At 50.5% G+C, this 26,465-nt stretch overlaps 1 protein-coding gene across 5 annotated transcripts in view; it reads left to right on the forward strand.

Annotated features, from left to right (window-relative positions):
• TRPV4 (transient receptor potential cation channel subfamily V member 4) overlaps positions 1-26,465 on the forward strand; it is a 48,898-nt gene continuing 22,433 nt past the window's right edge. Inside the window, exons 1-5 of one of the 5 annotated variants that reach the window (XR_014541269.1) lie at positions 1-108; positions 3,189-3,487; positions 19,739-20,153; positions 22,876-23,048; positions 25,171-25,323. Coding sequence is in view for 4 of the 5 variants with exons in the window: in XM_083583832.1 (XP_083439958.1) it covers positions 19,777-20,153; positions 22,876-23,048; positions 25,171-25,323 (703 nt within the window). In the remaining variant the exon portion in view is untranslated. Of the gene's footprint in view, positions 109-545; positions 626-3,188; positions 3,488-17,751; positions 18,042-19,738; positions 20,154-22,875; positions 23,049-25,170; positions 25,324-26,465 lie in introns of those variants that run through there. The other 4 variants (XM_083583831.1, XM_083583834.1, XM_083583832.1 and 1 more) reach the window with 4 other exon arrangements.

A 26,465-nucleotide genomic window follows, 5' to 3' on the forward strand; every position in this document is an offset into this window, starting at 1 on the left:
GCCCGGAGGAGGATGGCCCGCCCGTCCGGGGGGCGGAAGGTCAGCCAGGCCGGCCGGCTGCCTGCGCGGTGGGCAGACCTGGCGACGGCTCCTCCTGCGCGGCTCCAGGTAGGGGATCGGGGCCAGCGCCTTCCCCCGGCGGGGCGTGGGGGGTGGGGAGCCGGTCCCTCTTGCTTTAGCCAAGGCGGGGTGGGGGGTGGGGTGGGGGGGTCAAGCCCCTGCCCCTCCCCCACCGCGCATTCCCGGGCTGGGCGCCCCCGAACCTCTCCAAGCCTTGAAGGCGCGTGAATGGGAGCCCTGGAGGAGGAGATAGGGCCCGATCCCCGGACGCAAAACTTTACGTTCGAGCCTTGGCCACGTGCCTGCCTGGGGACCTGAGCTGATGGCGAGCCAAGTGCCCTCTGCATGCGCTCAGAGGCAGCGTCTCCAGGGGAAGCCCTCTACCCGCTCTTGAAAGGGGAGGAGAGCCGATCCATGGAGCCCCCGGTTGGGAAGGACTAGGAGGACCCCTGCTCTGATCCAGGCCCCCACTCCGCTCTTCTTAGAGTCTTCCTGTTCACACGTGCTGCTCTTCTGACCAAGCTAACCCGGCTGGCTCATTTAACCCACACCACGACCCTGCCAGGTAGGCGAAGGTCACTCAGGGAGTTTCAGGGTTGAGTGAGGATTTGAATCCGGGTCTCTCCCAGGTCCATCCCTCTAACTGTGACACAGTACACAGCTAGCAGATGGTTTTGAAGACTAGCAGATGGTTTGTGTAGAGAAATGGTGCCTGGTATCTGGGTGTCCAGATTGTGCCTCTGTCTTTCAAGGATCCCACCCCCCTGGGCCACACATGTGCCTGGGAGGGGATGAAGCCTTTGCAAGCCAAGCATGGCTTTAATTCTTCATGCAGTGCATAGTGGAACTACGGAACTCCCTCCCACAGGAGGCAGTGACGGCCACCAACTCAGATGCCTTTAAAAGAGGCTCAGACAAATTCATGGAGGAGGAGACGGTGCCGGTGGCTCCTAGTGGCCAGGATGGCTCCGCAGCTGGAGGCAGCCATGCTTCTGAATCCCAGTTGCTGGCAAGCCCAGGAGCGCAGACGGCTCCTGTGACATTTCACACCCCACCTTGCAATCTTCGCCTCTCTTATCCAGCCCTGTCTACACTGAGTGGCAGTGGCTGTCCAGGGTTTCAGGCAGGAACCTGGGACCTTCTGCACACAAAGCAGATGTTCTGCCACTGAGCCACAGACCTCCCTTATTCATGTTCATTCAGGAATAAACTCCAAATTTACTTCCAAATAAGTTTGCATAGTATTGTGGTGGTGTTTTTTCTGTACGTTTTTTTTAAAAAAATACATATATTTTAAATAAACAACAATCCTGTGTGCTTTTGATCCAAAAGCTTTGATATTTCCGTTTTGCTTTCTGTTAAAATCATAAAAAATTATTTCAGAATATGTGGGAGGTCTTCTCCAATTTTTATTTTGGCCATGAAATATAGAATTATAGATTTGTGGAGTTGGAAGGTACCCTGAGGGTCATTTAGTTCAGCCCCCTGCAATGCAGAAATATCGACTAAAGCATCCCTGACAGATGGCCACCCAAGCTCTGCTTAAAAACCTCCAAGGAAGGAGAGCCCCCCCCGCCTCCTGAGGGAGTCCATTCTATGCCAGATTATAATGAAACCCAAGAGGACATGGTCACTTCCTCTCAAGTACTTCCACTTCATCCATCAGTCCCTCCTTGTTGGTGAGGACCAGGTCCAAGATAGATGATCCCCTTGTTGCTTCTTCGACCTTCTGGGAAATGAAATTGTCTGTGAGGCAGTGGAGGAATTTGTTGGAATCTTGGCAGAGTATGTGTTCCAACAGATATCGGGATAGTTGCAAGTCTCCCATGCTTACTACATCACTCCTTTTTGAAAAAAAGCTAACGCTACTCTAGGCTGCATTTGTACAGTAGACAAATGAAGAGAAGTCATCATCCCACTCTATTCTCCCTTGGCAGTACTGTGTCTAGTTCTGGGTACCACAATTTAAGAAGGATGTTGACAAGCTGGAATGTGTGCAGACGAGGGCAACTAAGATGATCAAGGGTCTGGAAACCAAGTCTTATGAGGAATGGTTGAAGGAGGTGGGTTTGTTTAGCCTGCGAAAGAGGAGGCTGAGAGGAGACATGATAGCTATCTTCAAATATCTTAAGGGCTGTCATATGGAGAATTGTTTTCTCCTGCTCTGGAGGATAGGACTCAAACCAGTGGCTTAAAATTACAAGAAAGGAGATTCCAACTAAACATTCAGAAAAACTTTCTGATAGTAAGAGCTGTTCTGTTATCCATTATTATCTCTTGAAAGGCATTCTGCCTGCGTCATGGTGTTCCCTGGCAGCAATTCATTACCTTGATTATTTCTTGTTTATGGATTCATACATACATTATATAATGATGTTTATGATTTGTAAATTTTGGATTATATTCTAACTTCTACTAATAATACATTTACCATACTTATTAGCCATGTGTTGCGGCTGTATTTGAGCAGTAAGTGATATTCGGCAGTGGAACAGACTCCCACGAGAGGTTGTGGACTCTTCTTCCTTGGAGGTTTTTAAACAGAGGTTGGATGGCCCTCTGTCATGGATGCTGAGATTCCTGCATTGCAGGGGGTTGGACTAGATGACACTTGGGTCCCTTCCAGCTCTATGATTCTATGAATGTTTGGTAATCTCTGCTCTCTCTGCTCCATTGAAAAATTCCTCATCTAAGCCAGTAGGTCAAAGTGTGGATAGACAGGCCTCCAGTTTCTGGAAGCTGCACCTTCTCTTCCAGCAAGGCAGCCAGCTTGTGTTTGCTGCAGGTGTCGTTTTGCACATTCTCCGGCAGGAAGAGAAACGGCACGGGCAATCGCTGTGGTTGTTTCCTCGCCGTCCTTGTCTCTTGGTCCTACGTGCTCCATGAGGTTGTTTCATTTCAGTTCAGGCAGTATGAAGGAAGTGAGGCTTGCTGGGGGAGCCGGCAGGAGTCAGGGTCAGGTGTGGGGCTTCTGCTACAGGGTAGGCTTTGTGGGGAAAGCAGCTCCTTTTCTGTGGGGACATACCAGGAAGTGGGTGGTGCCGCCCTCGGTGTGTTCCTACATGCCCCCATAGAAGCAAGGAGTGGTCTAGAGTTCTCTGAGTTGCCACAGATGATTCCATTTGCAGGTGGAGTCAACATTCCTTAGGACTGGAGCTGAATGCTGATCTCCTCTGAGGGACTTTGGCAAATCTTCTCTCCCCCCCCCCTCACTTTGGACGCATTCCTGGTTCCTTGGAATGACGCTTGCAGGAGTCACATTTATTCAGCAACAGCAGAACAACTAGCAAGAAGCCGGCTTTGGTGGTCCTGTGTGGCACTTGGGAATGAGATTTTGGCCGCAGGGAAACTGAGGCAAGGAAACCCCTCTGTGGAGCTCCTTGAGACATCTCTGTTTGGTGTGTGGGGCCAGCCTCCTGACATTTAGGTAAGCACAAGTGGGGCAGATTTGGGAAGGGGAGAGGGACTCTGTTGAATCCTGGATGGGATGGGGGTGGGTCAGCTATAACTGTTATCAAACAATGGAATCTCAAGTGGCAAAGTCATCTTGCATGCCAGGAGTCTTGGATGCTATCCAGCATCCCCATGTAAGGAATCTTGAGAACAGAAGTGTAGAGTCCAGATCAAGGGAAGTCATAGTCCCATTCTTTTCTGCCTTGGTCAGACCACACCTGGAGTACTGTGTCCCATTCTGGGTGCCACAATTTAAGAAGGATGTTGACAAACTGAAACGTGTGCAGAAGAGGGAGACCAAGATGATTAAGGCTCTGGAAACCAAGCCTTATGAGGAACAGTTGAAGGAGGTGGGGATATTTAGCCAGGAGAAGAGGAAACAGAGAGAAGATATGATGGCTATCTTCAAAGATCTTAAGGGCTGTCACATGGAGGATGGCACAAGCATGTTTTCTCCTGCTCTGGAGGATAGGACTCAAACCAATGGCTTCAAATTACAAGAAAGGAGATTCCGACTAAACATTCGGAAAAACTTTCTGACAGTAAGAGCTATTTGGCAGTGGAACAGACTCCCATGGGAGGTGGTGGACTCTCCTACCTTGAAGGTCTTTAAGCAGAGGTTGGATGGCCCTGTGTCCTGCATGCTTTAGCTGAGATTCCTGCATTGCAGGGGGTTGGACGAGATGACGCTTGGGTCCCTTCCAACTCTATGATTCTATGAATGTTTGCTGTAGGAAGGCATCATCCAGGCATCAGTGCAGTCTGTCTTGGAGGTCTATAGCAGACACCCACAGTAAGGTCAGTGTTGTTCCTCTCCTACAAATTTTACCCATATACTCTGAGTCTGCCTTCCATGCTCCAGGTCATAGAAGTATTCACAAGTGTACACCAGTGTGTTCTGAGGTCTGCAACCACTGTCCTTGCTCATCTGGCCCAGAAGCGGTGTCTGAGGTGAGCTCCAGTGACACAGCATGGCTCCTGGCAGTCCTACTTCTGTGCGCCACGTTCCTCCAGGGGTTCATGTCCTGCATGGCGCAATCTTCCTTCTCCCTAGTGACACCCCCTCCTCCGCTGCTGTTCCAGGACAGCCCTCTCTGCTCTATTGAGAAATTCCTCATCTAACCCAATAGGTCAAAGTGTGGCTAGATAGGCCTCAAGTTTCTGGAAGCTGCACCTTCTCTTCCAGCAAGGCAGCCAGCTTGGGTTTACTGCAGGTGTAGTTTTGCACATTTTCCGGCAGGAAGAGAAATGGCACGGGCGATCGCTGTGGTTGTTTCCTTGCCATCCTTGTCTCCTGGTCCTACGTGCTCCATGAGGTTGTTTAATGTTTTAGTTGAGACTCATTCTTTGCAGGGGGTTGGACTAGACGCGGCAGCTAAAAAAGCCAATGCAATTCTGGGCTGCATCAATAGGAGTATAGCATCTAGATCAAGGGAAGTAATAGTGCCACTGTATTCTGCTCTGGTCAGACCTCACCTGGAGTACTGTGTCCAGTTCTGGGCACCACAGTTCAAGAAGGACACTGACAAACTGGAACGAGTCCAGAGGAGGGCAACCAAAATGGTCAAAGGCCTGGAAACGATGCCTTATGAGGAACGGCTAAGGGAGCTGGGCATGTTTAGCCTGGAGAAGAGGAGGTTAAGGGGTGGTATGATAGCCATGTTCAAATATATAAAAGGATGTCATATAGAGGAGGGAGAAAGGTTGTTTTCTGCTGCTCCAGAGAAGCGGACACGGAGCAATGGATCCAAACTACAAGAAAGAAGATTCCACCTAAACATTAGGAAGAACTTCCTGACAGTAAGAGCTGTTTGACAGTGGAATTTGCTGCCAAGGAGTGTGGTGGAGTCTCCTTCTTTGGAGGTCTTTAAGCAGAGGCTTGACAACCATATGTCAGGAGTGCTCTGATGGTGTTTCCTGCTTGGCAGGGGGTTGGACTCGATGGCCCTTGTGGTCTCTTCCAACTCTATGATTCTATGATAGATGACCCTCGGTGTCTATTCCAACTCCACAATTCTATGATTCTAGGAGAGCTGGGCTTGAGCTTCGCTGCCAGCTCTGCTTGGCCTCCTGTTCCCCCATCACTACAGCTGGTGTAGCAAAGATCACAAGCTGTGAATTGGGAGACCTCCAGTTGAAATCTCACCTCTGCCAAAACTCCTAGGAACCTGCCTTGCACTGAGTGAGACACTGCTCCCTCCAGCTCAGTACTTCCTGCACTGGCTGGCAGCAGCTCTCCAGGGTGTCCAGCAGGGTTCTCTCGGAGATGCTGGGGCTTCTTCCTGCAGGCAAACGGAGGCTCTAACAAGGAGCAAAGTCCTTCCCCAACTCATGAGGTGACCCGGCAGAAGCTTTGCACCTACCTCAGCCCCCCACCCCCAATAGCTTATTTAAATCATAAGAAATTTGTGGAAATGCTTCAAACACACACAAACGGATAAGTGGTTGTTAATAATTAATGTTTGTTTATATCCATGAGAGAATAACCTGCCTGTGCAATATTTGGGGGATAGGACATCCCTGCCCCATACTCGTCAAGCTTTTCCACAGTGTTTTGAGTGTCTGAATTTGTAAAATGGTGGATTCTACCTTTTGCCATTGATGGTTGTGAATGAGTTATACAGAATGAACTTATTCAAAAAAACAGAGCACACCAGCCTAGGGGCTGTGGGGGGTGGGACATTCCGTTCTCTCTTGATGAGGGGAGGGGGATTCGAATCAGTTCACATTTAGCGGTGAACCTACCTAATTCACAATTTCTGAAATGATCACAATGATCACAGTGCAGTTCTCCAGCAAAGCAGCGTGTACCAAAATGTCTATATCGGTAAAATATGCATGTATGTATGTTGGTGAAAATAGCATGCAAAAATTGTATTATTTAAGGGGAAATTGCTTCAGAAATGTGTATATTAGATAGAAGTGCATACAAAAATGAGTTTATTAGGATAAATTTGCAGTAAAATGCTGTTGAATTTTCATGAGGACTTAAAAAATAATAATATGCAACTGAATTTCAGATGGGCAAAATGAGGAACAGAGGAAGTGGACAGATCTGCTCATCCATACTTTTGACACCCCTTCCCATATGTCAAATCATGACCTTAAGTGCTTAAAACTAGATTTAATGTCACACCCATCACCACAGCCCCACAGGCCGGTTACAGCTATAACCATTTTACAGATGGGGAAGTGTGCACTGTGAATTCCAAAAAGTCAGGACCTGAACCCAGGTCCCCTCAGTTCCAAGTTTGGTGTATACAAGCAGGCAGGCAGGACTTTCAGTGAGGAGTTTGAAAGAGCACTCACAGAAGGGTCACAGAGCACCTGGAATTTGCGCACACATTTTATTGCATTCCTCAGGGTTTGAAGAAGGATTAAGGGTGGCTGGCGCCATAATAAGTAAACTCTAGTTCATTGGGCTGGGCATTCACTATTGCAGAAAGTTCAATACGAGGTTGGTTGGTATTCCTCTCAATGTTTCCCATGTTAAGTTGCCTCTTTTCCATCTAACTCCACTTCTGACACTTGATTTAGGCAGCTGCACAAAAGTTACGTTTTTCCTCTGCAGAAATGACCTCTGTGTAGGAAACATTGTGGAGCATCTGTGGCCAGCTTAGTGCCCTCCAGACATTTCAAGCTACACCCAGAGTTGCAGCCCAAAACATCTGGAGGGGCCCAAGCTGGCGAAGATGAGTGAGGGCTGCAGCTTGGGGGCTGAGCACCAGCTTGGGATGGCAAATGAAAGAGGTGGCAGGATAGACGCTGATAAAATGATGCCTGGCAGGAAGGAAGTGGATAGTTTTCTCCTTCTCTCATAACGCTAGAAATCGGTTCAAAAACCTCCAAGAAGGAGAGTCTGCCACATTCCACTGTGTCCATTCCACTGTGGAACAGCTCTTACTCTCAGAAAGTTCTCCCTAAGGTTTAGTCAGAATCTCCTTTCTTGTAACTTGAATCCACTGGTTCAGGTCCCACCTTCCAGAGCAGGAGAAAACAAGCTTGCTCCTTCCTCCATGAGACAACGCTTCAGGTAGGTGAAGGTGGCTATCCATCCTGTCACCTCTCAGTCTTCTTTGGCTTAGCCATCCAGGCCAGGCCCAGTGGAAGCAGCCTTCCAGGCTGGCTGGCCAGGGACTCCTGCAGGGGTGCATTAGGACCCCCCATCCTCTGATGAATAGATTTCTGCTGCTTCTCCCATCCTGTGCTGCCAGACGTTCAGCCCCGATGAAGTCACTGCCTATGGTGACTCCCTGGCGGAGCTCAGAACCTCCCTGTTTGCTCTGGGCCGTTGCCTCCCTCCCTCCCTCCACGCTGCTGTCCTGGAGCTGGAGAACAGAGCCTGGCTCTGTGCAGCTGGACATGAGGCCTGAATCCCCAAACCTGTGAAATTCTACAAACGGCTTAAGCAAACAGGATGGTCAGGAGGAGGGGAGAGGGGGACGGGGAGGCCAAACTGAATCAGGCCCTTGTGCTGCCGTCACCTCAGCAGGCCGGCCCTCCTGCCTATGGGGCTGAGCAGGCAAACTCCGCCTGGGGCAGCGCTCCAATCACTGCCTCCCTCTGGAGCAGGCCACTTCTCTGGGACTTTGACCACTCCACTGAGATGCTGCCTGCCCCACCTCAGCCCTCCCCGTCCCTCGCACTGGAGGGTGTGGCCTCAGATACACACCCGCCTTCCCACACCTGGTGTCCTCAAGCTGCTTTGGGAGATGGCTCCTAGCAGTAGCACCCCAGCACCCAGATGACGCTGGGGCTGAGGGCAACATAGTGAGTTGGGTGGGACCCCAAGGGTCATTCAGTCCAGCCCCTTGTCATGCAGGGATCACAGTTGATTGCTGCTCAAAACTTCTGCCAGGTTGGGGGTGGCCGATATAGACAGGCTGCCTGCCTTTAAGTGCCCAGGGTGCTTGGTTTTGAGTTTTGTAGTCTGTTTCCGCTTTTATAAAAAGAAAGAAAGAAAGAAAAGATAAGGGCAGAAGGTCATGTCTGAATTGACACTGGGGTAGGATTCCATTTTCAGGGCATCTGAAAGCCCCTACTTCTTATTGGTTTATTCAGCTGTGATTCCTGCATGGCTGGGGGTTGGATTAGATGACCCTTGAGGTCCCCCTTCCAACTACAGTTCTGTGATTCTGCTTTAATGATTGTATTTGTATCCTGCCTATTTTCTCCAAGGAGCACAAGGTAGTGTACATGGTTCTCCCTGATCCTGTGGGGCCGGTGAGGCGAAGGGGGGCAGTGGCTGGCCTGAGCTTCAGGTTGAAGGGGCTTTCGAATCCTGGTCTCTCCCAGGCCCTAGTCTGACATGCTGAATACTACGCCACTTTTTGGCAGCATTGGTCCAGCAGCCCCACCCTCCATCTTTCCATGCCCTCCATTCTCAAACAGAAACTCTCTAGGGAAGATGATCCCCAGGCAGAGACTGAAGGGCTGGGAGTTGCAGGCTGTTTTCAGGGCTCTGGTGAAGGATCCATCATAAACCTTACTATTTCTTTTGATTTGATTAAATATTTGGATTCCGCTTTTCCTTGTTTAATGTTTGATGTTTTATCGTGTTTTTAATATTCTGTTGGGAGCTGCCCAGAGTGGCTGGGGCAACCCAGTCAGATGGGCAGCATACAAATAATAAAATTATTATTATTATTAAAGTGGCTCCCAATAGTCACAACAGCAGCAAAAAGCAGCAAACATTGCAAGCAGGGTAGCATAAAAACAAAGCAGACAACAACAGCACATTCATTGGAACAGTTAATGCAATTCAATAAAGTCATGGTAATTCAAAATATCGGAACGAGCTGCGGAGCACCAGCCCTGAGGCAGGGGCTTTGCCTCCTACAAAAGCTGTCCCCTCCCACCATGGGGACGCCGACTTCTTCCAGCCGAGGGACAGCCAGTCCAGAACGTTGTTAGCTGTACCACGCTATTAGGCTCCGCCATGGCCCAGCCCCAGAGCCAGGCTGGAAATAAGCGGCTGCGCTCCTCCTGGCCTGTGTCCTGAGACCGCGGGGCTCCCTCTGATGTGGTTCTGTGGGCTGAATGGAGGGAGCCGCCTCCCATCTGACCATTGGCAGCCCTGTCTGTTTTCTGGACTGCTTTCTATAGTGACACGTGGTGGAGGCCCAGCTGCAGGCTGCCGTTAACCAACCCCCCCATGTGTGCTTCTAGGCTATCACCAGCAGGAAAAATAGCACAGAAATCTCTGTCCCGCAATAAAGCCCGTGTGGTGTAGTGGTTTGAGTGGCAGACTAAGGGCTGGGAGGCCAGGGTTCGAATCCCACTCAGCCACGAAGCTCACGGAGTGTCCTTGGGCTGGCCATTGCCTCTCAGCCTAGCAGACCTCACAGGGCTGTTGTGAGGATAAACCGGGGAGGAGGGGGGCATCCCCCAGAGTCACATCTAGCAATGTGGGGTGGCACTTTCCCTAAATTCCCTGTCCTGAAGGGGAAGGGGAGGGGGCATTTATTGGAATTAATATACCTTCTTAAAAATCAATGAAACACATTTTTTTAGACAAAGCGGAGAGGAGGAGAACTATGCACTCCACCTTGATAGTTTATAAAATGATGCCCTGGAGAGATTTGAGAGAGAGAAGTCCCCCCCCCCTAACTCTAGAACTTGTGGGCATCCCATGAAGTCGAATGTTGAAAGATTCAGGGCAGATAAAGTAAAGTGTCTAGCTTAACCATGGAACTCACAGCAGCGTTGGGCCACCAGACTGGACATGGGGTCGGGGGCTCTCAGTGGCGCCTGGCCACAAGGGCTGTGGTCTGCCTCCAGCAATGCTTCTGGGGGGAGTCTGCTCTTGTGCTCGAATCCTGCTTTCCATCTGGCTGGCCCTATGAGAACAGAGTGCCAAACTGGCCTGCTCCAGAGGGCTCTTCTTACTTCCTTACAGTTTCTATGCCCAAACCAAAATATGGTCACCATGCACTCCTGTTTCTAAGTGGTGAGGTGTCTGAGCGGCGGCGGCGTGTGCCTTGACTTTGGTGTCCTTGGAAGGAAGGTGACTGGAGGCTGTTTCTGTGATATTAGGCATTATTTGCATATCTATCCAGGCTGTGCTTGAGATGGAAGGTTCAATAGCATCAACACTCCTAATTGATCCTGCTCTACCCTCAACACCACGACTTGTTGCAGAGAGCAAGTTTCAGAGGGCAAGTCAGGCCACTGCCTGGTTTGGGCCTGTTTTTTCAAGATTGCCAGCCATTCTTCTCCAGACATGCCTGCTTCTGGAAGGATCTCCAGCCATTTAGTATCTGTGGCAACACCTTAGCTGCCCGTGGCCATCTCTTGAGTTATCCAGAAGCCCACTCTCCAAAATACTGTGTGTCTGTGCAAGGCTAAAGTGGTCCACCTGGTATGACCGCTTCAGTGGACTTTTTTTGCAACAAAAGTCACAAAATTGGGGTAGGTAGAAGGCCCCCAAATCCATTTAATGTAAACTCAGTATCATTACTGTATTTAGTTTTTTTGGACAACAGTAAAATGTGAAAAAACAGAGCAGGCTCTTGCCAAGTGGAATGCATAGTTGCAAAGGAGGAATTATTAGATCGAAACTGGGAGGAAGGCAGCTTAGTCTGGGAACCCAGGAGAGGAACTACGCAGTCACAGGGACAAAGTGTGTTCTCGGAGAAACAGGACGAAGCCTCTTCTCAAATTCTGAGCAAGAATATATAACAGATTCCCAGAAACACTCCAACTGAAAGCAGAACAACCCGGTATTAAACTTATGTGACTCTTTGTCACCAGATCAGAACTGACACTGGAACAATGGTCACCGACCCCTGGCCCCAGAGGTGGCATGGGGAGGGCTCCGTGCCTCTTTTCACCAGACAAATATGGGGAGGGGCCTGTGTGCGGTCAGGACCCCGTGTCAGGCAGGTCGGGAAGCAGTCCTGGAAAAGGCTGGTGGCGAAAAACTCTCCAAGTGATCGTCCAATGAGCCTGAATCGCTCAGTTTCCATCAAATTTCCGATATTTGGCTTCAACTGCTAATTTCAAGTTAAGGATATGTAAAAACAGCAGCAAGACTGAGATAAAGAGAGAGAACTGTGTGCTTACATGCACTGTTGCACTTATTCCATTCTCAAGCAGCAGAATTTTTAAAACATCTGATGGGGGGGGGGGGAAACAGGCAGCCCATAAATATAGTAGGGATTTCTGCATGCTGTGGGAGTGTCTAGGCATATATTGCTTCCTAAATATATATTTTAAACCCCTAAAACTGCCCAGCAAAGACCCATGTTCAGTGACTTCTAAGATCTGTGGAATATTAAGGATGGAGCGCAGGGGAAAGCACAACTTGCCTGCTTTCCTGCTCTCCAGAGCCCTCCCCACCCCTCAATACAAAAATAAAATACTATTGCAGCACGCCAATCTCCGAGTGCTGAGAGACTCCAAGAGTTCCTGCACTTTCCCCAGGGTTGGGTTTCCTTGGAAAGAAGGTGAACATGATTTTATTTACACATATACAATCTGAGGACAGGATGGAGGGGTATAGCAGATCCCACCTCTGTATACCAAAAATGTAGTGGATTCCATAGCTACCATCAATTGTGTAGCGGATCCCATCTACGTACACCAATTGTGGCGGATCCAAACTGCATACACACTCTAATAAACACTGCAAGTTATCTTTTTGGATTTTGTGTGAAGGAAAACTTTGGTACTTGGAGACTGAGACAGAGGTTGAACTAATTAAGAAAGATTTTATAGAACAAAGTTGATAAAACACAGCACACACCAGGAGGCAATGTTCTTTCAGGAAACAGTTAACCTATTAATAATTGTATTAAATCAAAAGGAGGTGACAGGCTTCTAATCAAACACAGCTTCTTTTAAACTTCAGCTGCTGTTCAGTTATTTCACTTCAGGTAAATTTTACAGGTTTTTAGGTTTTAGATGGTAAATGCTTAGCTTATTTCCAATTTTGTTACTTCAGTTTCTTAAACTTAATTGCGTAGGTCAGGGGTTGGCAACCTATCACACACCTGGGGTACTTCTAGCAGTATAACAGACCCAGGGGGTCCCCTCATCCCTCTTCACTGGCTTGGGATTCTTCTCTCCCCTCATGACTGACAGGAGACCCAAGGAGATGCTATCCTCACAGCTCTACTTCTCCTGGCTCAGACTCAGCCCTCCAGTTCACTCCTGTCTGAATACTTTCCCTAGACATTACACACTGTCTTCCAGTCTAAGCTCAGAGGCTCCTTCTTCTAGCTGTAGATATTTTCCTGAGCGCGGTTGTTCCACACAGACCAGGCCCAGCTCTCCTTCTCTCCCTCCGGCTCTCTCTTCAACCATCCCTCCATCTGAGCTCTTTCTCAGAAATGAGTCCTTTTATACTCCTTCTCAAAGTGCTGGCTCCACCCCCTCTGACTAGCTGTCTTGGTAGCCAATCAGAGAGAGGCTCCAGCCCTCTGGTGGAGTTCTGAGGAACTGCAGCCCCAGCCCCTGCTCTGGCTCAGCTGTCCTTCACGAGGGGCTCACAGCATCCACAGCCCAGCAGCTCTTGCTTCCTCAGTGGACAGCTTTGAGGTCAAGCGCAGAGCAAGTCATGCCTGTGTCTCCTCAGCCCAAATGCGCAGGCCTCTCCCATGCATGCCCCGCTGGGCCTCAGATTCTCCCTCCTAGGAGGATGTGGCATCTAGCCAGGTGAGGGGGGAAGAGGTCCACAGCTGTTCACTTCAGACCCGCAAAGGCCTTCTGAATGGAAACACGACCGGAAGCCTGGAAGTTTCTGGCAGGACATTAATCTTGAAAGTCACAATAGGCGGCTGCTTTGTGTCTGGCGTCCGCAGGGGACTCCGCCCGCCCCCTGGGCACAGGGTACAAAGGGCATCCCAGATTTAGGGACAGAGGTGGGGGAAGCCGTGACGCAGTGCAGGAAGGCAGCATGTTTTGCACCCCACCCACTCCGGTCTTTGTGTCGGAGAGAAAGGGACTGAGCTCAGAACACAGGGACCTGCAGAGCTGGGAGGATCCCCCAAAGTCATCCAGTGCAGGGAGAGAGGGCTGCTTGCCCAACCTGACAGGCACCTGCGTTTTTGGCTGGGTGGTGAAGAATGGCCAGGGGTTTCAGTGAGAACGACTTGGTGGATTGGGCCCCTCTGAAGCCCTGTGTGTTCCACTCTGAGCACCAAAACACCTTGAGCTGGGAAAGGGCTTGTGGAGGAGAGGTCCCCACAGTGACTAGCCATGGGGGGGGGGCAGCACAGGTGTGGGGAGGGTAGCTGCTCTTGCACTCCTGCCCTGTTTGGGGGCTTCCCATCGGGGCACCCGGAGGGCCACAGGATGCTGGACTCAAAGGGCCACCTTACGTTAAATATACATAATAGGTTTTTTAAATAATAATAATGATGATGATGATGTTGCATCAGAACTACTAGGAAGAAAACAATCAAAGCTGTATGATGTAAGAGCTGCACAAAAGCTGTGTTTTCCACATAAATAGAGGGAAGATCGTGTAGAAAAATAAATGCAGCAAATCACATTGTGAAAGCCAAATTTCTCCATTTCAGTGGAGGAAAGAACATTTTGTGTTTCTGAACCTCATCGAATCATAGAATTGTAGAGTTAGAAGGGATCCCGAGGGTCATCTAGACCAACCCCCTGCAATGCAGGAATTTCAGCGAAAACAACTGGATGCATAAGAAATGAAATTCCAACAAACAGCATAGAAATGCCTTCCTTACCCCCAGAGACACGTAATTTGTGTGTTCATTTCTCTGCCATAGCCAGTGTCCACATATTCTGGTACCACAATGAGAGGTTTAATCCCTTTGGTGTCTTCCATTTCTGGCCCATGGAAGGTCTTAGGGATGGAGAGCTTTGTTTCGTCTCCAGGCCGTCTTTTGCAGACAGCTGTGGCCTCCACCACCTTTGAATAACTCCATGTTGCTTATATTCCACTGTAACTTGGCCTGTTTGGACCAGGCCTCTGATGCCTTCTGAACAGCACCTCGTTTTCTCAGCCCTCGACAAAGAACTAACATTTTTATTCTTAGTAAGACTGGGCAGCTGGAGAGGCCTTGGCATTTGCTGCTGCCCTCGAAATCACAAACCCTCCGTCATCCAGAGGCAGCGTCCTTGCGGCCTCTTCCAGTCAGGCAGGGGAAATGAATCATCGGTGCTTCAGGTGTGTCTGAAAAGCAAACGGGAGCATGGCCAGTGGGTGGCCCCAAATTTCAGTGGCCAGCAAACCAACGGAACGGGAACAAACAGGCCTCTGTGTGCCTTCCGGCTGAGCTCACGGCCTGGCATCTCCCTAGAGGCAGGGCTGCCTCCATTTCCCACCCTTTGTGCATTTGGTGGCTAAATTTGGACAGCCAGTGTGGTGTATCAGACTGGGACCTGGGAGATCAGGGTTCAAATGTGCACTTGGCAATGAGGCTCATGGAGCGACCCAGAAGCCTCTCACTGCCTCTCAGCCCGACCTCCCTCGCAAGGTTGTTGTGGGGATTCAGTGAGGAGAGGGAGGGCCAGGTGTGCTACCTTGAGCTCCGTGGAGGAAAAGGTGGCATAGGAATGGAATGAAAACGTCATCATAATAACTAATAATAAATAATTTTGCATTCTTGCCATATCAAGAATTATAATAAGGTTTTAATTCAGTGTTTTGTTATCCCTGAAGGGCAGCAGACATAGCAGGAAGTCCTGTGTCTTTCCACAACAAATTTCTCCCGTAGTTTAGAGCATCAGAAGAGGCTGCTGGATCAGGCCAATGGCGCATCTAGTCCAGCATCCGGTTCTCACAGGGGCCAACCAGACCAATTCACATATTGCTTTGAAAATATTATATTTTATATATTGTAAAGGATCTTGGCTGCATGCAATAAACTTGTCTTAACTTGACTATTTCCTCCCCCCCAAGCCAGCGTGGCCAGAGGTTGCTGGTGATGGAGCTGTGTGGCCCCACAGCCTCCGGAGGGGCGGGTACAGGTTCCCCACTGCTGCCCTGGAGTTTTCCCAGGTTTCCCCCTAAGAAGAGAACTGCTTTTCCAAAACCTGCCAGACTCTGCAGAGAACCTGCTTCTCACTCTCATTTCTTTGCTGCATCAAGTCATTGGAGGATTTTACGCAGAGGTCGCGTGTCCACCTGTCAGGGATTCCTGCTTTGCAGCAGTGATGGACTAAATGGCCCTTGGTAGTCCCTCCCAACTCCACAATTCTGTGATTCCAAGTCCCTCTTTCCCCTCTCTAGGTCCCCCCCCCCAAGCGTGAGGGCTTCCCAAGAGGTCCTTGGCTGTCCATGGCAGGAGATGCCCCTTTGGTCGGATTCAGGGCTTATTCTCAGGTTGTTTGCTCCTACGACAACCTTGCATGGCGGGTTGTTTCTGACCTCTAGAATTTGCCCCCTTCCCCCTCATTGTTGGAAAGCTTGTGAATGTGTATCGAATAAGATCACACCTGCCAAAAGGAAAAGGTGCTTTGTTTTGCAGATCTGCTTCATGGCACACTCAAATGTGCATTTTTTTCAAGAAAAACTGGAGGGCTGTGTGAGAGAAGCCTTTTTGCTAAACTGGTGCTCCCCAGCTGATTGGGGTGATGGGAGTTGAAAAAGGCTGCTGCGGGGGGCTGCAGCTTCTCCTCCTGTTACAACACCCCTAAACAACACCCTGTGAAAAGGAGTGGGGATCCCAGGCTGCCCCCACCCCAGATGAGCAGAGCCCTTGGGCAAGTGGACTGGGTGGGACTTGGCAGCCACCAAGTGTAATGACAGGCCGCGTAATGAGAAGTATGCAAAGCCAGCCTCTCCCATGGGAGAGCTTGTCAGACAAGGCTGCCGCCAAGTAGAAAATCACAGGGGGATGGTGGCTTTTGCAGGTCTCCCCCCGCCCCCCCCCGCCCCCCCGCCCCACTTCCTTGTCCTGCCAGAACTTGGAGCAAAGGCTGCACAGAACTGCATTTGCCTTGATCACACGCGGAAGAGAAGAGGCAGAAGGCTTGGCCCTTTGGCAGACACCTTCACCTTTTATTGTGACTGTCAGACTTGCGGCTCCAACTGTTGGAGGGCAAAACTCCTTCTCTCTCCTACCCCCCCCCCGGGGGGGGGGGGAGATTTCTAGTTTCAGCCCTGAAGTTTGTTTACAATCCTGGTGCTTAGTTACTAGATCAGAAGCATGTGCAGAGGGCCTTCCCATCACCGCTACATCACTGAAACAGGTTTCACTTCTTAGCAAGGATTCAGACCTCATTACCATAGCAGTGGTTAAAATTAAAAGCACCACCTTGGATTTACTCTAGAGTGAAGTGTTTTGAACGCTCTGAAAGTGCTTTATTAATTCATTAGAGGTTTTTAAGCAGAGGTTGGACGGCCATCTGTCAGGGATTCTTCAGTTGAGAATCCTGCATTGCAGGGGGCTGGACTAGATGACCCCTTGGGGTACCTTCCTACTATTCTGTGATTCTAATTATTTAGCCTGCTTCCTTTGCAGAAGTCTGGACCCAAAGCATCATCTAGTCCAACCCCCTGCAATGCAGGAATCACAACTATTTCTATTATTAGTAGTAGTAGTAGTATCATTGGTCACATGTTGCTGATTGGGGAGGCTTCCTGAGCTGGGGAGGCTGCCCGGGGGTGTTTGTGACGGCAGCTGCAATACCTGGGAGTTGGCCTCTTTCAGCTCTGTGGGAGTGGGCCCTGAGCAGAGATGGGTAGAGGTGCTCACTCAGTCTCAGAGCATCCACCAGAGAACACAGGTTAGCAGCAGGTGGATTGGGAAGTAATGGTAGATCTCTGGGCAACTTGCAGGAAGGTTTTAACAGCCTCAGCCTCAAAATGACTTCCCCTGCTCCGGATTAGGCTGGTGAAATGAAGAGAGCTAAGCCAGAAGTTGACTCTGGTGGGAAAGGATGGTAGGATCAGTTCCTTTCTGGTCCTGAAAACAAATCCCTGGGCTCAGAACCAGAGCTGGACTTTGGGCCTCAAATGTGCCGCCCGCTGCCTCTCACACTTCATTCTAAATAGTGGCTGTGATGCCTCCAATACTTTGCGCCCAGTGCAGCTGAGCTGGCCATGCCCCCCTAAATCTGCCTCTGTCAGAATGTGCTCAGAGGCAGCCTTTTCTTCCTTGGCACACAATTTGCTGTTCCAGAAATCTTTGCCTTGGTGACGGAGCAGCTCAGGGCCCCCTGAAACTTCAAATCCTCCTGCCTTTCTACATCCCGAGGAAGCTGGGCTTTGGGTGGGGTTGGGCTGGTGAAAGCTGCCCTTGTTTCCTTGCCCTGCTGGCGTCTGTGCCGTAGAGCAACCACATCTGGGCGTGGGTAGGCTGGTGGCCAGCCCCACCGTCCTCCCCACAGTGCTCTTTGAAGCAGGCCCTGGTGGGGCGGCTGGCAGATGGGACGGAGCAGCAGCAGCAGCAGCGTAGAGCTCCTCCAGCCGCCCTCCTTTCCCCAGTTCCTCCCCACATCACTCTCCTGTGTGCCTGCGGAGCACATCTGGCACATGGAAATTGTTGCCGCTTCAGCCCAGGAGGACGAGCGCCAGGCAAATCCAGCTTCTTTGCACTCGAGAGCCCAAGGTGGGTGGTATTTGGAACGCAATTAGAGTTTCAGGTGGGATGGGGATTTGCACCCAGAGCCAGGTCTGAAGTTAGGCTGGGGTGGGGGGTCCTTGCCTTTGCAGGCATCTTCCAGACCCTTTCTTGGCACAGGAACACAGGAGCTGACTTTTCCTGAGTCAGACCCCTGGTGTCTACACTGACTGGCAGCAGCCCTCGGGGGTTTCAGGCAACCAGTGGTCTTTGCCATCGCTTCCTGATCCCTTTTAGTGGTAATGCCTGGGATTGAACCCAGGCTCCTCTGCATGCAAGGCAGGTGCTGCGCCACTGAGCTATGGCCCTCGGCACGTTCAGCTTTCATTTAAAACAGCCAAAGGAACCCAACACAGCAAGTTTCTAGTCCTCTTCGTTCTGGAGGCACAAACAGGTGTTGTTTTGCCCTAATGGCTTGGTAAGAGTTAAAACTGCTCCCGCCACAGAGTTCCAAGGTGATTGACAAGCCCTTGTTGCTGGGGGGGGGGGAGTTCGCTGAAAGTTTTAAAAGTGAAATCAATTTAATTTAAGCAGATTAGTCTACCTGCAGTTGGCACTGCAGTTCCATACAGATTTACAGGCTCTCGCCCTCCCCCCAGTGTACACTTTTAGTAGAAATGATTTCAAGACATTTTGGTGACTGTGGCAGAAATCCCATAGGGATTCCGTAGGGACTACAGGAACTGACCCTTTGTTTCTTTTTTGATGTATCCAAATTTTGCCATTTGGGCCATAGGCAGGACTATGTTTGTCTGGAATATGTCTTCAAAAAATGAAGACAAGGGATTCCCTGAGCTTACAGAGTCCTTCCTAGGACCACGCCCCGCCCCCAACTGTCATTACTAAATATGTGAGCACACAACATGAAAGCTTGGATGCGCTAAAGGTCTTTGGACACGGATGTGAGGATGCAGCTAGGATTTCAACAGCTTGTCAATGGGACATAAGAAGAGGCAGAGGCCATCTCGCCCAGCCTCCTGTTCTGACAGGATTTGCCAAGGGCTTCCTGTGCTCCTCTGGTTTCCAGAGACTGTGGAGGCAGAGCAGAGCCATGGTGACTCACAGCCCTCGATAGCCCTCTCCTCTTCTAAAGTCATCCAGGCTGGTGTCCCTCGCAGCCTCCTGTGGGAGGGAGTTCCCCAGTTCAACTCTGCGCTGCATGAAGAAGGACTTTCTTTTATATCCTGGCTGAATCCTCCAACATTCAGCTTCGTGGGATGTCCAGGAGCTGTTATGGGGGGGGGGGGAAGCTTCTCACTCACTTTGTCTCTAAACTAAAAAGTCCCAAATGCCGCAACCTTTCTTCGTAGGATCCTTTTAGTGGCCCTTTTCTGAACCTTGAAAAGCTTGAGAAATCTGCATTTGGCTGTGTAATATATATATAACTTATGGACTTTGGCTAATTTGGGGGAAAATGCACACAAGCCGCACATTTCCAGGGGGGTGGAGAACCCACAAGACTTTGGACTTAGATGTCCCACACTCTACATCCGGATGTCTCAATTTATATTGACATGCCACCTTTTCTTTCTCTTATTATTTATTGCTTGCTTGCTTTGTATATACCGTATGACATAATCTCCTGCTATTGCCCTTTTGGGTTGTTAACAATGTTAAGAAAGATTTGCAAAAATTGTGGCTCCCTTCTGTTCTGTATTTTATTCCATTCCTTTTCCCTCTCCCAGACCAGGTGTGACCCTCTCTGCCCCTCGCCACAGCCCTCATGGCAAATCTGGAAGACGCGGCCCACGCCAGCCCCAGCGAGTCTGCCGAGAGTCCGAGTGAGGAGCTTTCCCCACAGAACGACTCCTTCCCACTCTCCTCACTGGCCAACCTGTTTGAGAATGAGGAGGGAGCCCCCTCGGCCGAGGCTGCGCGAAGCCCCCCAGGAGCCGGGGATGGAAAGCAGAACCTCCGGATGAAATTCCATGGGGCTTTCCGCAAGGGTGTTCCGAACCCCATGGACCTGCTGGAGTCCACCATCTATGAGTCTTCGGTTGTGCCAGGACCCAAGAAAGCCCCCATGGACTCCCTCTTTGACTATGGCACTTACCGCCATCACCCGAGTGACAACAAGCGGAGGCGCAAGAAGGCCCTGGAGTGAGTATGGCGGCTGGTCCGGCTGGATGGTGGCGTCTTCTTGGGCTGCAAAGGGGCTGGGAGCTGAACTCCGTTGGCTGGTGCTGGGTCGGGGCAAGCCGTTCAGCCTCAGAATATAGAATGTAGGATGCAGAACTGCAGGGGTGGAAGGGAGCCGAAGGGCCATCTAGTCCAGGACTCCTGCAATACAGGGGTCACAGCTAAAGAATCCGTGACCGGTGGACAGCCAAGCTCTGCTTAGAAACCTCCAAGGAAGGAGTCTCCACAGCCTCCTGAGGGAGCCCATTCCATTGTCAAACGGCTCTTACTGTCAGAATGTTCTGCATAATGTTAAGCTTTAGTTCTTCCTAATATTTAGTCATAATCTCCTTTCATCTGCAGAATATATCCCAAAGAACATTTTTTTAAAACCCAGAAAAGGGGAGCAGTCAGAAAAAAGCGCAATGATGATTCACCCTTCCCCCGCAGGTCTCAGGACGAGTTAAAAAGAGGGTCTGTAGGGAAGGAGCTGGGCTGACCTGAGTCCTTTACAGCTTTAAACACAAACACCTTGATTTGGGCCCAGAAACAAACTGGGGTTGTACAAAATCTAAAGGGAACCCCGGCCAGTAATCTGGCTGCTGAGCAGCAACTATATGCTGCCCCTGGGAGCTTACACTGAAGGGTGGCTCTTAAATTATTATTATTGTTCTTCTATTCTTATTAATTTTTTATACCCCCCTCCTTCTGAAGATCACAGGGTGGTTCACAACATAAAAATACAAACAGAGTATCTGTAATGTCTGAAAAGTCTGTCCTGGGTATGAGATGCATAATTTCTAAGGAAGATCCCTGGAGTTCTGTATTTCTGTCTGGACCTTCCCACTTTTTGCAGTTAATTTCCTGAACAAGTTGAAAATTGGGGGTGGGAGGAAGGGAGCGAGGAATGACCGCTAACACAGTTTTGAAACACCACTAGAAAACAAGCATTTTGCAGGATTCACCACGAAAGGGCATTTTTGCAAGACTGTTTCTCCAAATGAATGCCTTGGGTGGTGGGATACATTCCCATGGGGGCCATTTATCACCTAAGCAAACAATTGGCAGAGTGTAGGCTCTGGTGGGACGTATTGCAAAAGGAAGTGTGTGCACTGACTGGGCAGGACATCAAATTCAGGGTGAAAAAGGGTGTTTCATTCCCCCCTCCTTCAAATTCTGACACTAAAAATGTACCCTGTTGTGAGGTCATTTTGGTAACAGAGGAAAAAAAGCAAGAGGGAGAATTGGTTTTAGGAAGCGATACTGGAGCCCACAAGAGTAGGTCCCTGTAATTGGTGATGCGATGATAAAGAGAGGATCCTTGAGCATGTGAAGAATGCCTCTCTCTCTCTCTCTCTCTCTCTCTCTCTCTCTCTCTCTCTCTCTCTCTCCTCACCTCACCTCACCTCACCTCACCTGGATTGGATAGCCCTCCCTGTTGAAACCCAGCAAAGGCTCCTTCCCCTCCCCAGCTAGGGAGAGCATCTTGTTCCCACATGGCTCTTTGGGGCAGGTGTGGCAGGAGTGGCGCCTGGTCAAAGAGTCCTCTGTTGAGCCCTCCTGCCTTGGCTGTGGATGGGCCTGGGGGGGGGAGGCAGGGTTGCACCAGCTAGATGAATGGGCTGCTTGAGGAACAGGGGCACGTGGGTGCCAAGAACCCCACAAGGTGCCAGGAGGCCTGGGGTGGGCACACTGCACCTCCCTCTCACACTCTCTCTCTCTCTCTCTCTCTCTCTCTCTCTCTCTCTCTCTCTCTCTCTCTCTCTCTGAGGCCCAGCCCCATCCCTCCTCCAGGCTGCTTTGGAGACAGAAGATGGATGAGGTGGAGAAAGGGGGCATTCATTGTGGGAAGCGATAGATATACCTTTTGCTCCTCTGTGCCAAGAAACTCCAAGGGTGCCTGTGCTTTCCCAGGTTTGGTTTCCTGGGAATGAAGGCCGATGGAGAAACTGGGGTGTTTTATTTGCACCTCTATACAACCTTAACAGAGGAAGGAGGGACTCAAGAGCATCAAGACCCCAGCAGATCTTGCCTCTCCTTTAGGGTTTCAGGGAAGCCCCAAGGCACAGCTTTGGGGTCTAGCACAGAGTAAGTCCAGCCTCTGTGTCTCCAGCTTCAAGCATCTGCCAAAAACTCTCTCACACAAACTCCTTGGCCTGTTATTCCCCATCCTAGGATGAGGAGGCATCCAACTCAGTGAGGTGGGGAGAAGGCCTGCCCACTTGTCTCTATGGCAACCCCTTCAAATAGGTAAATGATGATACTATCCTGACCAGCCAAGGCCATTACCTTGCAACAAAAATTGTGCGGCTGATTTAGAGGCTTGTTCTGCTAGACTGTAAACCTTACCGGATACAGAATCATGGATTTGGAAGGAACCCACAGGTATCGTCCAGACTGACCCTCCCAATCTATAAGTACAGGGTGTATATAAACAAACACAGAGGCCAGAGATCAGCCCCAAAACCTATTTGCAAGGCCTGGAATATGGGTTACAGTGCCCTTTTGCAGCCCCCAACAACCAAAGCTGCCCCTCCCACATCTAGGACTGGAAGCTGAGGCGTCAACTCTGCAGGGTGTGATAAATCCTGGCAACTTTGCAGTGGACTTCAATTCCTCCAGGCGGCTGTGTTGCCTGCCACCTCTGAGGCTTGTTTGGCCCAGAGCACACGGAGGTTTGCTCACCAGCTTGCTCCATCCCCAGGAAGAAACCCCCCAGCACCAAGGGGCCTGCCCCCCACCCGCCCCCCATCCTCAAGGTGTTCAACCGGCCCATCCTCTTCGACATCGTCTCCCGGGGCTCCACCGCTGGCCTGGACGGGCTCCTGCCCTTCCTGCTGACCCACAAGAAGCGCCTGACAGACGAGGAGTTTCGAGGTGAGGGGGACGAGAGGCAGGGGCACCCATGGGTGAAGGAGGGTGTTGAGCAGCCAGTGGCTGAGGTGTGCTGCCAGGGGAGCTGGGTGCTCCCTGGGCAGGGGACCTGTAGCTGGCATGAATTCTGCAAATGCAGACTTGCTTCTTTAGCCTGACGAGGGCTGAATCTACACTGACCTGTTTAATGTTATTAGGATGAAATTAGATATATCATTCTAAAATGTCACAGGGCATACGGGTAAATGAAAAGCATTTCTTGTTTTCTCCATAAAATCACAGTTTTCCTACTGTCTGTTCTTGGTTCCTCTGCAGCGCCCTCTGGTGTCTCATTTTAATAATGCATTATGAATCTTACAAGCAGAATGTAGTGTGTCCATCTGTGTTACGAAAACCAATCCTTAACCCTTCCTTAACATGATAAACCATGAGTGTAGATGAGCCCCAGGCAAGGGCAGGGAAAGGGGGGCAGCAGGGTATCCCTGTCCTTGAGGTACACGTTGCAGGATTGTTTATTTTATTGCATTTCATAGAATCCCAGGATTGCAGTGTGGAAAGGCACCCAAAGGGGCCCTTGTCGAATTGCCCGCGAGGCAGGGACTTGTATCCCCCTGTGTTCTCCAAGGAGCTCAAGGTGGCTCTTCTCCCCCTCCCTGTGCGGTGTGTCTGGGCGAGAGGCAGTGACGGACACCCAAGGCCACCCAGGGAGCTTCATGACCAAGCGGAGGTTTTGAACCCGGGTCCCTGGGTCCTCAACTGACATGACAGCACACTGGCTCTTTCCCGCCTACTGGATGCTGGGAGTCTTGCTCAGTTCTCCTCCTCCGCTTGAGATGGGCAGGAGCTTTTCCAGAGCATGGCTGGCGTTTCAAATATCAATTGTGGATTGTGTTGTGGAGGCTCCTCGGGCTTTTGTCCCTGTAGCCCAACAGGTTGGCCAGGTTTTTGTTTTGTTTTTTTAATTGTTTCAAAATCTGCTTGGCCACAGACTACAGTGGGGCAGAAGACGTCTGTGTCTGTGTGTCTGTGACACTTCCCCTGTTTATGCAGGTTTTTCGTTTTGTTTTAAAAGACCTTTCTCCAGCAGCGGGGGGGGGGGGGGGGAGAGAAAGAGACCCAGCCTACTGGATCATGGCTCCTAGCCCCCTGGCAGTCTGAGGCGGCGGACGCTAGGAATGCCACTCGCGGAAGGCGCAGGAGGGCAGAGATGCTCTTGCGCTCCGCTGCTGCTGCTGCTGCTGCTTGGGGGCTTCCCATTGGGGGCATCCTGGTGGCCACTGTGCAAACAGGACGAGATGGGCCCCCACTGGCCGCACCAGCCAGGGCTTCCATGCTGTTCTTAGAGCATTCCAATGAGATTTCCTCAGGTGGATCAGAATTCTTAAAAAGCAAAACGATTGACAAATACCTTATCGTGCTGTTCAATCCCTCAGCTCACTTCACAGCCACAGTCCGTCCTGAGCCCAAGATTCTGTCCAGCTTTAGGTTTCTCTCTTTAAAATAGGCTGTAGAAAGCAGCTTTAAAACACAAAAATATGGCTCAGAATGCACTTAATTGCTCGTGCCCAGCATTATTGATGATGTGCAGCCAAGGCACTGGAACATCGTGCTTTGCACATGCTCAGTGCATAGGGGAGGATGCAGAAGAGACGGGGAATGGACCTCAGTTTGTCAGCAGAGGGTGATGCAAATGCACATATAGAACCATAGAATTGTAGAGCTGGAATTGTAGAGTCCGACCCCCTGCAATGCAGAAATCACAGCTAAAGAATCCCTGATGGATAGCTATCCCACCTCTGTTTGAAAACCTCCTAGGGAGACCATTCCACTGTCAAATGGCTCTTACTGCTAGAAAGCGACTGGAGAGTGTCTACAGTTCCTGATGAGGGTTGGAGAGACCTGGGTTCAAAACCCCCACTCAGACTCAAAGGGCCAGCCACTGTCTCTCAGACTACCTCACAGGTCTGTTGTGAAGTTAAAAATAGAAGGTGGGGGGTAACAACATACACTGCCTGAGCTCCTGGGTGAAACGTTGAGAGGTGAACATTGTAAAGTAGTAATTGCTGAGCTCCTTGTCTGTGATGCAACATCCTGTTCTGTCCCTCCCTCCCTGCTCCCACCCCAGAGCCCTCCACTGGCAAGACCTGCCTCCCCAAGGCCCTGCTGAACCTCAACAATGGCAAGAACGACACCATCCCATTCCTGCTGGACATCGCGGAGAAGACAGGCAGCATGCGGGAGTTCATCAACTCGCCCTTCCGGGATGTCTACTACCGAGGTGGGAGGGGGACTCTGGCAGGAGCAGTTTGGGGGGGGGAAGGCAGCTGCTCCAAGGTGGGGCACTGGGGACTGTGCCTGGCGACTGGGGTGAGCTTGGCCTCAATCCCACCTTGAAATGATTGTCCAAGGGGCCTCAGTCCCATCCTTGAGTCCTGGTCAAGCCAGTTCTCTACAGGCTCCTTTCCCCCATCTTTTTACTTTGGTTCTGCTATCCAAGGAGAGTGGGAAAGAGCTGAACGCCCAGCCCTGAGATCCCACCAGGCACTTCTTTCTGGGCTTCTCAGTCCTGAGGGCCAGAAACTTGTTTGTTTGTTTTTAAATGAACACCATTATTATTACAGTGGTTCCTTGGGTTACAGGCGCTTCAGGTTACATACACTTCAGGTTACAGACTCCGCTAACCCAGAAATAGTTTTTCAGGTTAAGAACTTTGCTTCAGGATGAGAACAGAAATCGTGCTCCGGTGGCACGGCGGCAGCAGGAGGCCCCATTACCTAAAGTGGTGCTTCAGGTTAAGAACAGTTTCAGGTTAAGAACGGACCTCCAGAACAAATTAAGTACTTAACCCGAGGTACCACTGTATTTATTAAATTTATCAATCACTTTTCTTGCCACAGAAACTCAAACCGACTTATAATATTTTAAGCAAAAAACAAGCACATATATACATTAAAGCCAGCATCAAAAAACAAACTCCAGTCTACGCTAAAACATCCCACCCAGGCAGGAAGGCCTGATGAAAGAGGAATGCCTTGGATGGCGCCAGGCAAGCCTCCCCAGGGAGAGCATTCTGCAAGGAGGGAGCAACCACTGAAAAGACCCCGTTCCTGTCTTGCCACACGGAGCAGGGCCTCAGGTGATGAGCACAGGCTCTGGGCTGGTTTGCATGAACTGAGCCGGTACTTGAGGTACTGGGGTACTGAGCCATATAAACAAAGGCAGGGGGGTCACACCTCATGCTCCACCCACTTTCCCCTCTGGCCACACCTACCGCTGGCAGGCGAGATTCCAAGTGAGCTGAATTGACCAGGCGGTGGCACTCTGGTCTGATTTGTGGCGGAATCGCAAGAAAACATGTTAGAGGGGCCACAGGCTTGGCAGCAACTAGATGGGAGATTGGCTGGCAAGCCTAGTGGTGAA

The sequence above is a fragment of the Podarcis filfolensis genome (genome assembly GCF_964270895.1).
Source record: "Podarcis filfolensis genome assembly, chromosome: 13".
Taxonomy (NCBI): Eukaryota; Metazoa; Chordata; class Lepidosauria; order Squamata; family Lacertidae; genus Podarcis; species Podarcis filfolensis.